The following is a 17,500-nucleotide window of genomic DNA, read 5'->3' as shown; positions in this document are numbered from 1 at the left end:
GATATCTATAACTATATTGCACCCTAGACAGTTTTCTTTCATTTATTCTGCATGCTCACTTGTGTACTGTATAAAGACTTATAAACTATAAATCATTTTTTAAAATTACTTTCCTACATGTTAAGTTAATATCTTAATGGGTACTTTTTATCTTATTTTTTTAAAGTCATCCCCTTTCTTTTCCTTTAACGTCGAATGCGTTTCCTGATATTGGATCGGTCGGTCGGATTGAAAAAAAAAAAGACAAACTAAAAAATATCACAGGAAAAGTCTCGGAATAGGAGGCCTGGTACCCCAGCGTCATTACTGTGGAGCCTGGAAACAACATATGAACCCAAAATCAATATGGTTGATGTTAATGTAGAATTTTGAAAATTTGACAACGGGCTTTTCTCTATGCTGTTACCGTGCTCATTTCTCAGATAAAAAGAATGATTTAAAGTGAAAAATGGTTTAACTAAGTCGATATTCTTTTTTTTTTTTGAAAATGCCAAAAATTTAGGTCAGTCGGACGACGCTAAACAGAGATTAAAAAAAAAAAAGAGGATGGCCTTAAAAATCTATAATGACATTCATTTCTAGTCTGTCATTATATCCGACTGGACTAGTCAATATCTGAGGGTATAGCGGCCATTTTTTGCTCTCCTTTGTCGCGTAACAACTAAATTGATTTGAAAGTGGATTGCATTGAAAGTTACAACTGGTTTTTTGACACCTCCATTTGCTCCGGGGACAAAGCTACATTAAATATCTTTAACTGTGCAATCTTGCCCTTGAAAAAGTCTGGATCGCCAGGCCTCACTCCAAGCCTGGCGTCGACCTGTGTTCCCAGTTTAAATCCGGTGCCGATGTTTTTGCTTTTAACCTCCTTTCCGTCAACCAACAATTTGGCTTCACCAGATGAGTGATTGTACGATGCACCGACAAATGTCCAGGTATCTTTTGGCGTAGGAGTAGAGCTTTGGAGTGGCTTCGTTCTTCCGTAATCGCGCTTTCTAAAGTGGACAAATATTGTTTCATTGATTACACGGAGAACAACACCCCAATTGTACTGTTTATTGTTCTTTCGCGCATAGTTAAATACAGGTCCGTCCTTTCCTTTATAGTTTAACCAACACAACACTGTCATGGAGAATTTCACATCCAGAGCTTTACTTTGGGAGTTCGTAAAATTGATGGAGCTACTGCCTTGTCCTTTAAACTCATAAGACCCGTTTGCTCTTCCATCAGGCCCTGAAGCAAGACCAACATTGAGAGGATTGAATTCCCCTTCACGTACTCGATTATTGATTTCTTTGGTTCTGTATGAGGTGTTGAGAGGGAACCAGGCAACCGGATCTGGTGGACCTTTTGTAAGAAAAAAATATTCTGTATTTGTTACTTTAGAAGACAAGCTGCGCAGCAAACTCGCCGAGCATACGTTAATACCATTTTTGGAGAAGAAAGATAATTGAAAAAAAAAAAAAAAGGATAGGCCTGTGACCAAAAGTAAAGTAATGACAAGGGCGAGTATTGGAGCAAAGAACATGGTAGTAATAATTGCAGTGGTAATGAAATAGAATGTCGAATGTAAATACCTCTTACAAACCGAGTTCAAGGTCCGTACTCTCAGTTACGGACTGATTTTTTTTCTCTTGATTATAAGAATCAACGGGAAAAACGAGGATCGTTTACTTTCAGTACGGACCGAGGAAACGAGGTTCAGTAATAATATGTTTATTACATCTCTGAGGTAACCAAGCGCGTGGATAACGAAACTACTTAAAGTTAAGCGGAAGGTCGACTGCAACAAATGATTGCATGGCATTCGTCTTTTTGAAATAGTTGCTTCCAAGATTCAAATATTTAAGGTATTTCCTTAGTAATAGAAGTTGGCGTAACATTTTCTTTAAAGTTTTCTCTATTGTTCCCTACATTATGGTGACTCGAAATGTGCAATTAAAAAAGAAGGTCACCGAGCTGGTTTTGGAGATATAACTTGCTCGTGTTACTCATGTAATCATTTCGACTTCACCTATCATGGACAAGTTTGTTCCATCGGTTCACGCTACGTTTCGCAGGAACATGAAGCACAGCTTTGACCGCGTAATTCTTGAAATAACAAAACAGGCCTAGGTGTATTATATTGTATTGTTCAAAAGAAATAATTAAATGTTTGTTTTATGGCACAGGCATACGTCATGAAAAGGCACTGACTACAAATATTCCTCCGGTGCGTGACCTCGAGGAGACAATGTTGTGTCCACGAGTGATGGCTACAAATACCTTTTTTCCCTGTAACTGTTTTTTCTGACTTATATAAAATTATGCCATAAGAAAGAAAGGTCACCAACTTCGTTTAGGAGACACTGGTCTCCCGCCGTCATTTACTTTGTGAACTTTGCTGGTTTGGCACATTGATTATCTTCCCTGCAGGTAATATAGAGAAAGCTGCCAAGTGCAGATACAGATTTTTTCCAACAATTCGACAACTGCAGGGGACTTTTACAATAATTGCAACGATCAGCAAGCTCTCTAGAAAGCAAACCGATCTCGACAACACGCCTCCCCGATATCACCGTTTCAATTTCACCCTAGGACTAAAATGAAACTTTCGTATCAGCAAAGCTATCACTCGACTTTCTTTTGCAAGAGTCTAAGAGTTCTTCTCATTGCTGCTGTGCTGTGCTCTAAAGAATGTTTCTTTCTGGCGAGCTTTCCCGCAAGAAATTTCGCCTTTTGAAATGTTGTCAATTACGCTGTTTTGAGCAGAACAGGATGCGCAGTGCAATACTAGGGAATCACCTTAACCAAAGTTGCATAAGGTTGTTACCCATGTGCTTGTTCACATCTTAAAACGATCGCCTTTTTAGGTAGTGGTACTACTAAGATGGGTGGCCTCTTAGATTATTTTATGTCGTAAGTAAAAGATAAACGATATAGTAGAATTTAAAAGCGTTTTGGCACCTGTACCTTGTCATGAGGAACCTCCTTCAACAAAGGGAACCTCCACTAAAACAGGAAAATATCTTTAAACAACAGAACATGAGTTTTACAATACAGATTGCTGCCAATTTTCTTATGAAAGCGTTTGTGTCTGAAATAAACAAAAAACGCTCGTTTTGGTTTTCAAATTTCCCTGGCGACGACATCTTGAATAATTGTGACGTATCGAGGTTGAACTTACAGGGCAATCACCACGTGACAATTATTCAATATGGCGGCTCTCGGGAAATTTGAAAGTGATACAGTTCACCTTTTTCGATACAAACTCTTTTTCGAAGAAAATTGTCAATGAAATTTGATTGCAAACATTATTTTGTTCGGTTTAAAACTGTTCATTAGTCGGAGTGGAGGTTCCCTTTGCTATAAAGCACACGAAAAACTTGCTATAGAATGTTTAAAAAATTTCAATTTCAGTAGCGGGTTGTAAACAACGGACCAAACTCCAGAATACGACCCTCTAAATTAGCCAATCATAGCGCACGTAGTATTTGAAAACTATGATAACAAGAGGATATTACATGGCCGCTCGTAGATACGAAATTTCTCTTTGAGTGTGCACAGAACGGGTGAAATATTTTTCTTAACACAAGAGGAGAAATTTCGTATCTCAAAGCTGTCATGCAATGTTCTATTTGTTATATAAACACCAAATAAATACCAAACCAATTCATTTAAATATTTTCTGCAATTCTAACGTACAACAACAGAGTGATTTTTTATAGCGATAGCAACGGTGATATTTTCACTTGTAAAGATAATATCATGTTTTTTTTTACGGGAGATACCATGTTTTCGCGCGAAATCTCACCTAGTGTTTCATCATTGGTGTATATAATTTCACGCGCGTTTTGTCAAAATTTTGATAATTTCCCGAGCCTTTAGGCGAGGGAGAATTTTGACAAAACGCAAGTGAAATTTTTTCCTAATTTCACGAGAAAACCATTTGATTACCTTTTAATGTCTTGGGTGACAAATTACGCTTACAACCGTAATCGCTCGAGTACTTTATCCAACTGCTCGGGAAGAATCATCTCCAGGTTTTTCTCAAGGCTATTTTCGTCACACCACTTCTCCAAAACCCTCACGCAGTTAATTGTACTGTATGTGCTCTTTCGCGTATTTAAATTTTCTGCCGCTTCTTTTAATTTCGTAACTTCTTCACTGATGGTCACTGTCTTAAATCTCGACGCCATCTTGGCTCTGATTGAGAAGAGATGTTAACATGGCAATTTTGTAATTTCACATGTGAAATTATAAATTAACGCTGAAATTTCGCACCTAAATTAAGGAGTAATTTGTCACCCATATATTAAGCGAGAAATCATGGAGCGCCACAACGACGGTCACAGTGACAATAACAATAAAAATGGCGATAAAAATAACAATGACAAATGCCGGACTAGTGGCAGTGACAATCACAATAACCAAGAGTCCATTACCCAAGAGTAAATATTTAACGATGAAATGAGTCATAGATGAACTGCGGATATGAAATCAACGGAAGCTATGATCAATTTTTGCAATTGCGTAAAGAAGCCTGAAAATTTCAGGACTTCAACGGGGTTTGAACCCGTCACCTCGCGATACCGGTACGACGCTCTAACCAACTGAGCTATGAAGCCACTGACGTTGGGAGCTGGTCAATTGTGAGTTCCAATGTTCCCGTGAAGAATGAATCAACGATAAAACGATATATAAACTGTGGATATGAAATCAAATGAAGCTATGATCCTCGCAGTTATGAACACAATTTTTGCAATTGGGTAAGGAACCCTGAAAAATTCAGGACTTCCACGGGGTTTGGAATCTTGACCTCGCGATACCGGTGCGACGCTCTAACCAACTGAGCTATGAAGCCACTGACGTTAGGACTTCAACGGGGTTTGAATCCGTGATTCATTTCATATATCATTTGATCGTTGATTCATTCTACATCGGAACATTGGAACCCACAAATGACCAGCTCCCAACGTCAGTGGCTTTATAGTCCAGTTAGTTAGAGCGTCGCACCGGTATCGGGAGGTCGCGGGTTCAAACTCCGTTGAAGTCCTGAATTTTTCAGGTTTCTTTCCGCAAAAATTCCGCAAAAATTGCTCCCATAACTGCGAGGATCATAGCTTCACTTGGTTTCATATCCGAAGTTCATATATGATCCATTTGACGTATAATTTCATCGTTAAACTGTTTTGTTGGCCCTGAAAATCCCCCGGCAAGGGAGCAGTCAGTTAAGTTTTTAATATTAGTATTATACAATTTACGAGGAAATTCTCCGCTCCCATTCTCGTTCTGAGTGGCCGCTTTTTCTTTGGTCAGCACGTGAATAACAACCTCTGATTTTTAATGGGTTCCACTCTAGAAAGGCCTTTTCACACCTGCACAATTACACCAATCTATACCCCTCACCTGTGCAGTTATATCCGTCTCCAGTGTAACCTGGTTTACATGTGCAGTTGAACGAGCCATGAGTGTTTTTGCATATGGCGTCGATGCTGCAATTTGCATCTCCTGAAGTGCACTCGTTTTGATCTGTAATCAAATGAATAATGGTTTGAGTAGAAGAGAGCAGATTAAACTTTTGAGGAGTTTATTTCGACCACAGGGAACATGCTGGTTGGACATGGCGGGCGCAGATTTTGTAAAAGAACCAAATACTTTGCCCCCACCAGCTGGGTCTCTTAAGAAAATTGTTGAGTTTACTTGCTTCAATTATTTCTTTGGCCTTGAAAATTCCCAAGGGGAGTAGTTAGTTAACTGAGTTATGAATAATAATAGTATTATACATTATTACAAAATGTAACAGACATTGTGGAAACCAAAAAGAAATAACATTTACGAGGAGATCCTCGCCAATTTCTTTCATTTCTTTTCGTCAGCTCGGAATACTGTGCCTTTTACATGTTGGAATTTGTTAGCTCTGAGGTGAAAATGAGGTGTTATTCGGCATCTAGCAGCCGAATGGTATATATTCTTGCCTGAGCAGTTTCGTCCGTCTCCAACATATCCCTCCTTACAAGTGCATTTATATGAACCATTGGTGTTGTTGCACACGGCGACATGGCTGCAGTTATGTTTTCCTGTTGAACACTCGTCGATATCTGGGATCATATCCAATAAATTATAATTAGTAAAATACCTTTTACTTTCAATTGGCAATAAGGCACTGTCCGCGAAATCGGTAGACACTGTATTTTGTTCTCGCCGGCCCAAGCCTTTTCATCGTCAATTAGCCTTTCTCTGAACGCAGTTTTATGCGAGTGGGTTATATCAGTATGTAATTTTCGTGTAATACCCAGTCTTAAGAGAACGCGAAAGAAAAAGGAAAACGTTAATTAGCCTTTCTCTGAACGCAGTTTTATGGGAGTGGGTTATATCAGTATGTAATTTTTGTGTAATACCCAGTCTTAAGAGAACGCGAAAGAAAAAGGAAAACTTGCAAAAAGAATGGTAAATATCATTGCCTGCTTTTATATACCACACACACACCAAAGGTGGTGCTTTCTACGTGTTCTGATTGGTTAGCTCTGAAGAAGGAAAGTATTATTCTCCCTCCGAGCAGCCGAATGGTATATATACTGTATTAAAACAATTGCTTACCTCACTGACTGCGGACATTTTCTTCTACTTCGGTGAATAATTGTTAAATAGTGATGCAGTATATATATATATATATATACAAACAAATATATATATATATATATAGATATATATATAGATATATATATAGATATAGATATATAGAAACAAAGCGTTGCTACGCAACAGCTGAACTTTTAACTTTTTAAGTTTACCGCGTAATCGATTATGCAAATTCTCCTAGTATATACACGATAGTCACATGAATATTCTTTCATTAAACCCCTGAAGAGTGAAGCGATTCACGAAACAGGCTTGTCGGGAAATGTAGTTGCGTCCTTTTTTCCTCTTAAAGTATTTATTCCGCTCTGCTTTAACGTATTGAGCACTGTTCCACGAGAAAATCGACTTACAGACTCCCTATATATATATATAAATATTTTAAGAGGAAAAAAGGACGCAACTACATTTCCCGACAAGCCTGTTTCGTGAATCGCTTCACTCTTCAGGGGTTTAATGAAAGAATATTCATGAGACTATCGTATAAATACTAGACGTAACCCATTGTTTTTAATAGGGACCTTAGCTTTCCGGCGAAAAAATTTCAATTCCCCCACAGAAAGGTGTTATTTTGATTCAATTTTATCTGGTAAGACTTTTTCTAAAAAAAATGCATCACCTGTCCTTTAGGGCGCTTGCGAACGATGTAAACAGCACACAAAGCCAGCCAAATGTCCCTTTTTCTTTGGTCAGCACGTGGATAACAATTTATGGCTGGAAATTTGGTTCCACTCCAGAAAGGCCTTTTCACACCTACACAATTACACCAATCTATCACCCTCACCTGTGCAGTTATATCCGTCTCCAGTGTAACCTGGTTTACATGTGCAGTTGTACGAGCCCTGAGTGTTTTTGCATATGGCGTCGATGCTGCAATTTGCATCTCCTGAAGTGCACTCGTTTTTATCTGTAATCAAATGAATAATGGTTTGAGTAGAAGAGAGCAGATTAAACTTTTGAGGAGTTTATTTCGACCACAGGGAACATGCTGGCTGGACATGGCGGGAGCAGATTTTGTAAAAAACCAAATACTTTGCCCCCCACCAGCTGGGTCTCTTAAGAAAATTGTTAAGTTTACTTGCCTCAATTATTTCTTTGGCCTTGAAAATTCCCAAGGGGAGTAGTTAGTTAACTGAGTTATCAATAATAATAGTATTATACATTATTACAAAATGTCGCAGAAATCGTGGAAACAAAAAAAATAGCATTTACGAGGAAATTCTCCGCTCCCATTCTCGTTCTGAGTGGTCGTCTTTTCTTTGGTCAGCACGTGAATAACAACCTCTGATTTTTAATGGGTTCCACTCTAGAAAGGCCTTTTCACACCTGCACAATTACACCAATCTATACCCCTCACCTGTGCAGTTATATCCGTCTCCAGTGTAACCTGGTTTACATGTGCAGTTGAACGAGCCATGAGTGTTTTTGCATATGGCGTCGATGCTGCAATTTGCATCTCCTGAAGTGCACTCGTTTTGATCTGTAATCAAATGAATAATGGTTTGAGTAGAAGAGAGCAGATTAAACTTTTGAGGAGTTTATTTCGACCACAGGGAACATGCTGGTTGGACATGGCGGGCGCAGATTTTGTAAAAGAACCAAATACTTTGCCCCCACCAGCTGGGTCTCTTAAGAAAATTGTTGAGTTTACTTGCTTCAATTATTTCTTTGGCCTTGAAAATTCCCAAGGGGAGTAGTTAGTTAACTGAGTTATGAATAATAATAGTATTATACATTATTACAAAATGTAACAGACATTGTGGAAACCAAAAAGAAATAACATTTACGAGGAGATCCTCGCCAATTTCTTTCATTTCTTTTCGTCAGCTCGGAATACTGTGCCTTTTACATGTTGGAATTTGTTAGCTCTGAGGTGAAAATGAGGTGTTATTCGGCATCTAGCAGCCGAATGGTATATATTCTTGCCTGAGCAGTTTCGTCCGTCTCCAACATATCCCTCCTTACAAGTGCATTTATATGAACCATTGGTGTTGTTGCACACGGCGACATGGCTGCAGTTATGTTTTCCTGTTGAACACTCGTCGATATCTGGGATCATATCCAATAAATTATAATTAGTAAAATACCTTTTACTTTCAATTGGCAATAAGGCACTGTCCGCGAAATCGGTAGACACTGTATTTTGTTCTCGCCGGCCCAAGCCTTTTCATCGTCAATTAGCCTTTCTCTGAACGCAGTTTTATGCGAGTGGGTTATATCAGTATGTAATTTTCGTGTAATACCCAGTCTTAAGAGAACGCGAAAGAAAAAGGAAAACGTTAATTAGCCTTTCTCTGAACGCAGTTTTATGGGAGTGGGTTATATCAGTATGTAATTTTTGTGTAATACCCAGTCTTAAGAGAACGCGAAAGAAAAAGGAAAACTTGCAAAAAGAATGGTAAATATCATTGCCTGCTTTTATATACCACACACACACCAAAGGTGGTGCTTTCTACGTGTTCTGATTGGTTAGCTCTGAAGAAGGAAAGTATTATTCTCCCTCCGAGCAGCCGAATGGTATATATACTGTATTAAAACAATTGCTTACCTCACTGACTGCGGACATTTTCTTCTACTTCGGTGAATAATTGTTAAATAGTGATGCAGTATATATATATATATATATATACAAACAAATATATATATATATATATAGATATATATATAGATATATATAGATATAGATATATAGAAACAAAGCGTTGCTACGCAACAGCTGAACTTTTAACTTTTTAAGTTTACCGCGTAATCGATTATGCAAATTCTCCTAGTATATACACGATAGTCACATGAATATTCTTTCATTAAACCCCTGAAGAGTGAAGCGATTCACGAAACAGGCTTGTCGGGAAATGTAGTTGCGTCCTTTTTTCCTCTTAAAGTATTTATTCCGCTCTGCTTTAACGTATTGAGCACTGTTCCACGAGAAAATCGACTTACAGACTCCCTATATATATATATAAATATTTTAAGAGGAAAAAAGGACGCAACTACATTTCCCGACAAGCCTGTTTCGTGAATCGCTTCACTCTTCAGGGGTTTAATGAAAGAATATTCATGAGACTATCGTATAAATACTAGACGTAACCCATTGTTTTTAATAGGGACCTTAGCTTTCCGGCGAAAAAATTTCAATTCCCCCACAGAAAGGTGTTATTTTGATTCAATTTTATCTGGTAAGACTTTTTCTAAAAAAAATGCATCACCTGTCCTTTAGGGCGCTTGCGAACGATGTAAACAGCACACAAAGCCAGCCAAATGTCCCTTTTTCTTTGGTCAGCACGTGGATAACAATTTATGGCTGGAAATTTGGTTCCACTCCAGAAAGGCCTTTTCACACCTACACAATTACACCAATCTATCACCCTCACCTGTGCAGTTATATCCGTCTCCAGTGTAACCTGGTTTACATGTGCAGTTGTACGAGCCCTGAGTGTTTTTGCATATGGCGTCGATGCTGCAATTTGCATCTCCTGAAGTGCACTCGTTTTTATCTGTAATCAAATGAATAATGGTTTGAGTAGAAGAGAGCAGATTAAACTTTTGAGGAGTTTATTTCGACCACAGGGAACATGCTGGCTGGACATGGCGGGAGCAGATTTTGTAAAAAACCAAATACTTTGCCCCCCACCAGCTGGGTCTCTTAAGAAAATTGTTAAGTTTACTTGCCTCAATTATTTCTTTGGCCTTGAAAATTCCCAAGGGGAGTAGTTAGTTAACTGAGTTATCAATAATAATAGTATTATACATTATTACAAAATGTCGCAGAAATCGTGGAAGCAAAAAAAATAGCATTTACGAGGAAATTCTCCGCTCCCATTCTCGTTCTGAGTGGTCGTCTTTTCTTTGGTCAGCACGTGAATAACAACCTCTGATTTTTAATGGGTTCCACTCTAGAAAGGCCTTTTCACACCTGCACAATTACACCAATCTATACCCCTCACCTGTGCAGTTATATCCGTCTCCAGTGTAACCTGGTTTACATGTGCAGTTGAACGAGCCATGAGTGTTTTTGCATATGGCGTCGATGCTGCAATTTGCATCTCCTGAAGTGCACTCGTTTTGATCTGTAATCAAATGAATAATGGTTTGAGTAGAAGAGAGCAGATTAAACTTTTGAGGAGTTTATTTCGACCACAGGGAACATGCTGGTTGGACATGGCGGGCGCAGATTTTGTAAAAGAACCAAATACTTTGCCCCCACCAGCTGGGTCTCTTAAGAAAATTGTTGAGTTTACTTGCTTCAATTATTTCTTTGGCCTTGAAAATTCCCAAGGGGAGTAGTTAGTTAACTGAGTTATGAATAATAATAGTATTATACATTATTACAAAATGTAACAGACATTGTGGAAACCAAAAAGAAATAACATTTACGAGGAGATCCTCGCCAATTTCTTTCATTTCTTTTCGTCAGCTCGGAATACTGTGCCTTTTACATGTTGGAATTTGTTAGCTCTGAGGTGAAAATGAGGTGTTATTCGGCATCTAGCAGCCGAATGGTATATATTCTTGCCTGAGCAGTTTCGTCCGTCTCCAACATATCCCTCCTTACAAGTGCATTTATATGAACCATTGGTGTTGTTGCACACGGCGACATGGCTGCAGTTATGTTTTCCTGTTGAACACTCGTCGATATCTGGGATCATATCCAATAAATTATAATTAGTAAAATACCTTTTACTTTCAATTGGCAATAAGGCACTGTCCGCGAAATCGGTAGACACTGTATTTTGTTCTCGCCGGCCCAAGCCTTTTCATCGTCAATTAGCCTTTCTCTGAACGCAGTTTTATGCGAGTGGGTTATATCAGTATGTAATTTTCGTGTAATACCCAGTCTTAAGAGAACGCGAAAGAAAAAGGAAAACGTTAATTAGCCTTTCTCTGAACGCAGTTTTATGGGAGTGGGTTATATCAGTATGTAATTTTTGTGTAATACCCAGTCTTAAGAGAACGCGAAAGAAAAAGGAAAACTTGCAAAAAGAATGGTAAATATCATTGCCTGCTTTTATATACCACACACACACCAAAGGTGGTGCTTTCTACGTGTTCTGATTGGTTAGCTCTGAAGAAGGAAAGTATTATTCTCCCTCCGAGCAGCCGAATGGTATATATACTGTATTAAAACAATTGCTTACCTCACTGACTGCGGACATTTTCTTCTACTTCGGTGAATAATTGTTAAATAGTGATGCAGTATATATATATATATATATATATATATATATATATATATATATATATATACATATATATATTATATATATATATATATAAATATTTTAAGAGGAAAAAAGGACGCAACTACATTTCCCGACAAGCCTGTTTCGTGAATCGCTTCACTCTTCAGGGGTTTAATGAAAGAATATTCATGAGACTATCGTATAAATACTAGACGTAACCCATTGTTTTTAATAGGGACCTTAGCTTTCCGGCGAAAAAATTTCAATTCCCCCACAGAAAGGTGTTATTTTGATTCAATTTTATCTGGTAAGACTTTTTCTAAAAAAAATGCATCACCTGTCCTTTAGGGCGCTTGCGAACGATGTAAACAGCACACAAAGCCAGCCAAATGTCCCTTTTTCTTTGGTCAGCACGTGGATAACAATTTATGGCTGGAAATTTGGTTCCACTCCAGAAAGGCCTTTTCACACCTACACAATTACACCAATCTATCACCCTCACCTGTGCAGTTATATCCGTCTCCAGTGTAACCTGGTTTACATGTGCAGTTGTACGAGCCCTGAGTGTTTTTGCATATGGCGTCGATGCTGCAATTTGCATCTCCTGAAGTGCACTCGTTTTTATCTGTAATCAAATGAATAATGGTTTGAGTAGAAGAGAGCAGATTAAACTTTTGAGGAGTTTATTTCGACCACAGGGAACATGCTGGCTGGACATGGCGGGAGCAGATTTTGTAAAAAACCAAATACTTTGCCCCCCACCAGCTGGGTCTCTTAAGAAAATTGTTAAGTTTACTTGCCTCAATTATTTCTTTGGCCTTGAAAATTCCCAAGGGGAGTAGTTAGTTAACTGAGTTATCAATAATAATAGTATTATACATTATTACAAAATGTCGCAGAAATCGTGGAAACAAAAAAAATAGCATTTACGAGGAAATTCTCCGCTCCCATTCTCGTTCTGAGTGGTCGTCTTTTCTTTGGTCAGCACGTGAATAACAACCTCTGATTTTTAATGGGTTCCACTCTAGAAAGGCCTTTTCACACCTGCACAATTACACCAATCTATACCCCTCACCTGTGCAGTTATATCCGTCTCCAGTGTAACCTGGTTTACATGTGCAGTTGAACGAGCCATGAGTGTTTTTGCATATGGCGTCGATGCTGCAATTTGCATCTCCTGAAGTGCACTCGTTTTGATCTGTAATCAAATGAATAATGGTTTGAGTAGAAGAGAGCAGATTAAACTTTTGAGGAGTTTATTTCGACCACAGGGAACATGCTGGTTGGACATGGCGGGCGCAGATTTTGTAAAAGAACCAAATACTTTGCCCCCACCAGCTGGGTCTCTTAAGAAAATTGTTGAGTTTACTTGCTTCAATTATTTCTTTGGCCTTGAAAATTCCCAAGGGGAGTAGTTAGTTAACTGAGTTATGAATAATAATAGTATTATACATTATTACAAAATGTAACAGACATTGTGGAAACCAAAAAGAAATAACATTTACGAGGAGATCCTCGCCAATTTCTTTCATTTCTTTTCGTCAGCTCGGAATACTGTGCCTTTTACATGTTGGAATTTGTTAGCTCTGAGGTGAAAATGAGGTGTTATTCGGCATCTAGCAGCCGAATGGTATATATTCTTGCCTGAGCAGTTTCGTCCGTCTCCAACATATCCCTCCTTACAAGTGCATTTATATGAACCATTGGTGTTGTTGCACACGGCGACATGGCTGCAGTTATGTTTTCCTGTTGAACACTCGTCGATATCTGGGATCATATCCAATAAATTATAATTAGTAAAATACCTTTTACTTTCAATTGGCAATAAGGCACTGTCCGCGAAATCGGTAGACACTGTATTTTGTTCTCGCCGGCCCAAGCCTTTTCATCGTCAATTAGCCTTTCTCTGAACGCAGTTTTATGCGAGTGGGTTATATCAGTATGTAATTTTCGTGTAATACCCAGTCTTAAGAGAACGCGAAAGAAAAAGGAAAACGTTAATTAGCCTTTCTCTGAACGCAGTTTTATGGGAGTGGGTTATATCAGTATGTAATTTTTGTGTAATACCCAGTCTTAAGAGAACGCGAAAGAAAAAGGAAAACTTGCAAAAAGAATGGTAAATATCATTGCCTGCTTTTATATACCACACACACACCAAAGGTGGTGCTTTCTACGTGTTCTGATTGGTTAGCTCTGAAGAAGGAAAGTATTATTCTCCCTCCGAGCAGCCGAATGGTATATATACTGTATTAAAACAATTGCTTACCTCACTGACTGCGGACATTTTCTTCTACTTCGGTGAATAATTGTTAAATAGTGATGCAGTATATATATATATATATATATACAAACAAATATATATATATATAGATATATATATAGATATATAGATATAGATATATAGAAACAAAGCGTTGCTACGCAACAGCTGAACTTTTAACTTTTTAAGTTTACCGCGTAATCGATTATGCAAATTCTCCTAGTATATACACGATAGTCACATGAATATTCTTTCATTAAACCCCTGAAGAGTGAAGCGATTCACGAAACAGGCTTGTCGGGAAATGTAGTTGCGTCCTTTTTTCCTCTTAAAGTATTTATTCCGCTCTGCTTTAACGTATTGAGCACTGTTCCACGAGAAAATCGACTTACAGACTCCCTATATATATATATAAATATTTTAAGAGGAAAAAAGGACGCAACTACATTTCCCGACAAGCCTGTTTCGTGAATCGCTTCACTCTTCAGGGGTTTAATGAAAGAATATTCATGAGACTATCGTATAAATACTAGACGTAACCCATTGTTTTTAATAGGGACCTTAGCTTTCCGGCGAAAAAATTTCAATTCCCCCACAGAAAGGTGTTATTTTGATTCAATTTTATCTGGTAAGACTTTTTCTAAAAAAAATGCATCACCTGTCCTTTAGGGCGCTTGCGAACGATGTAAACAGCACACAAAGCCAGCCAAATGTCCCTTTTTCTTTGGTCAGCACGTGGATAACAATTTATGGCTGGAAATTTGGTTCCACTCCAGAAAGGCCTTTTCACACCTACACAATTACACCAATCTATCACCCTCACCTGTGCAGTTATATCCGTCTCCAGTGTAACCTGGTTTACATGTGCACTTGTACGAGCCCTGAGTGTTTTTGCATATGGCGTCGATGCTGCAATTTGCATCTCCTGAAGTGCACTCGTTTTTATCTGTAATCAAATGAATAATGGTTTGAGTAGAAGAGAGCAGATTAAACTTTTGAGGAGTTTATTTCGACCACAGGGAACATGCTGGCTGGACATGGCGGGAGCAGATTTTGTAAAAAACCAAATACTTTGCCCCCCACCAGCTGGGTCTCTTAAGAAAATTGTTAAGTTTACTTGCCTCAATTATTTCTTTGGCCTTGAAAATTCCCAAGGGGAGTAGTTAGTTAACTGAGTTATCAATAATAATAGTATTATACATTATTACAAAATGTCGCAGAAATCGTGGAAACAAAAAAAATAGCATTTACGAGGAAATTCTCCGCTCCCATTCTCGTTCTGAGTGGTCGTCTTTTCTTTGGTCAGCACGTGAATAACAACCTCTGATTTTTAATTGGTTCCACTCCAGAAAGGCCTTTTCACACGTGCACAATTACACCAATCTATCACCCTCACCTGTGCAGTTATATCCGTCTCCAGTGTAACCTGGTTTACATTGGCAGTTGTACGAGCTATGAGTGTTTTTGCATATGGCGTCGACGCTGCAATTTGCATCTCCTGAAGTGCACTCGTCTAAATCTGCAGTCAAGTGAATACATGTTAGAAAACTTGAGGGAAAAAGGCAAATATGCAAGTTATTTCATTTATTTCACTTCGTACAGTATAATAACAACAAGTTTATTTAAGTGTCAATGGTTTAGCACAAGAGCACTAATTGGGGACTTAAGCGAAATTAACTCAAATCAAATCAATCAGATAACTGGAGGACCCGCAGAAAAAGAGAGAGTAGAGAACCAACAAACTGAACCCATATATGACGGCAGATCTGGGAATCGAACCCGGGCCACATTGGTGGGAGGCGAGTGCTCTCACCACTGCCCTACTCCCCAATTAATCCCGTTAAAACCTCAATTTGGTGATTTCACGTTGTTGTTATGCAGAATACAGCAATAAAACAGGGATATTTTTGGCCATTTTAAAACTATCCGGTGAAAGTAGATCTTAGTATTTTACTAAGTACTCTTGGTATCCAAAAAGAAAATTGGGGGTAACCGAGCAGTGTTTTTGACTGATGCTTGTCGTGAATATTGAGTCCGCGAAGAAACAGCAAAACAACGGAGAAAAAAGCCACAGCAGCAGTTGTTTCTCTCGATTACAAAATCTCTGTTTCCCATATCATACATCACAGGAGGGTGCTGATTTAATTTTTGAGCCTGCACTGGAAAGACAGATACAGCGGGAAAAGCCCAATTTCGAACGTAATTTCCTCGCAAAAACAGAAACGAGAAGAAATAACCCCACACGCTTAACTTTTCTTATGTTAGGCTTTTCAAAAACAATACTGGAAAAATTGCTGATTTTGGCCTTCAGTTCTCCTTTAAAATCTACATTTTCTGCATAATCGTAGACCGGCGCAAAAATATCTTTGAATTAGTAAGGCACCGTCCTTAAGATGACTCTTCTGAATCGGCCAGCCAAAACAATACTTTCACTTTCTCTTTTAACGTTTCTAAATTCAAACTTCATTTGTTTGGTCAAATGTAAACAGACTCTCTTGAAAAATGAAATTTAAATCAATGCTTTTGCAAACGGCAAATAGTTTTTCTTGCAAATTTATTTTCGACATTTTCCTTTGACAACTTCCCGCGACGCGCGAAGATTGGAAACCTTCGTTGTGCGCACTCTTAGAAATTTGAAACAATAGTGTTTGCCTTCAGTTAAGTTGCAAAAAATAGAATTTCTTTACGAGTCATGGGAATCGGGTACAGGGAATTATTTTCAAAGAGATCTCTTTGTTTGGAAGTATTTCTCACCTTGTTGGCAGCGCGGCTGCGAAAAACCAGGTGGACACAAACACTGATATCCTCTGTCTGTAAATCCAGATTGACAAGTGCCTCCATTATAACAGTGGACAGTGTCACAAGCACTCTAAAAGTGAATACAAAGACAATCAATAAAGAAAATTAATCGATATACAGAATTTTACGCCGTTAGCTTTAATGCCATCCCTGGATAGAATGCGATTATATTTACATTGGAGTTAAAGAATCAGTACCCAGGTTATAAAATCACACAGCATAACATCATGAACTTATTGGACGGGTACTCGGAAGAAGTAAGGGATTCCACTCAAAGTCTCGTCGGAGAGAGAGGTAAAACAGTACCAAAAAAGATGCAGAAAGCCATACTAACAAATACCTTAAACATTGCAAGAAGTATGAAGATACTAGATCATGAACAATGAAAAATAGTAGTAGTAGTAGTAGTAGTAGTAGTAGTAGTAGTAGTAGTAGTAGTAGCAGTAGCAGTAGCAGTAGCAGGAGCAGTAGCAGTAGCAGTAGCAGTAGCAGTAGCAGTAGCAGTAGCAGTAGCAGTAGCAGTAGCAGTAGCAGTAGCAGTAGCAGTAGTAGTGAGTAGTAGTAGTAGTAGTAGTAGTAGTAGTAGTAGTAGTAGTAGTAGTAGTAGTAGTAGTAGTAGTAGTAGTAGTAGTAGTAGTAGCAG

At 38.4% G+C, this 17,500-nt stretch overlaps 1 protein-coding gene across 1 annotated transcript in view; it reads right to left on the bottom strand.

Moving 5' to 3' along the window:
• Window positions 1-17,500, bottom strand: part of LOC138006200 (fibrillin-2-like) — a 24,211-nt gene that overhangs the window by 371 nt on the left and 6,340 nt on the right. The window contains exons 3-17 of the mRNA XM_068852374.1: window positions 16,813-16,927; window positions 15,455-15,577; window positions 14,882-15,004; window positions 13,443-13,565; window positions 12,874-12,996; window positions 12,301-12,423; window positions 11,132-11,254; window positions 10,563-10,685; window positions 9,990-10,112; window positions 8,545-8,667; window positions 7,976-8,098; window positions 7,403-7,525; window positions 5,958-6,080; window positions 5,389-5,511; window positions 1-1,347 (exon numbers count right to left, since the gene is read on the bottom strand). The exon at window positions 1-1,347 is cut by the window's left edge and continues 371 nt beyond it. Of these exons, the coding sequence (XP_068708475.1) occupies window positions 695-1,347; window positions 5,389-5,511; window positions 5,958-6,080; window positions 7,403-7,525; window positions 7,976-8,098; window positions 8,545-8,667; window positions 9,990-10,112; window positions 10,563-10,685; window positions 11,132-11,254; window positions 12,301-12,423; window positions 12,874-12,996; window positions 13,443-13,565; window positions 14,882-15,004; window positions 15,455-15,577; window positions 16,813-16,927 (2,367 nt within the window). The 3' untranslated portion in view covers window positions 1-694. The remainder of the gene's footprint in view (window positions 1,348-5,388; window positions 5,512-5,957; window positions 6,081-7,402; window positions 7,526-7,975; window positions 8,099-8,544; window positions 8,668-9,989; window positions 10,113-10,562; window positions 10,686-11,131; window positions 11,255-12,300; window positions 12,424-12,873; window positions 12,997-13,442; window positions 13,566-14,881; window positions 15,005-15,454; window positions 15,578-16,812; window positions 16,928-17,500) is intronic.

Source organism: Montipora foliosa, chromosome 6, assembly GCF_036669935.1.
Source record: "Montipora foliosa isolate CH-2021 chromosome 6, ASM3666993v2, whole genome shotgun sequence".
Taxonomy (NCBI): Eukaryota; Metazoa; Cnidaria; class Anthozoa; order Scleractinia; family Acroporidae; genus Montipora; species Montipora foliosa.
The sequence above is the reverse complement of the archived record's forward strand: the minus strand, read 5'-3'. Positions and strand labels throughout refer to the sequence as shown.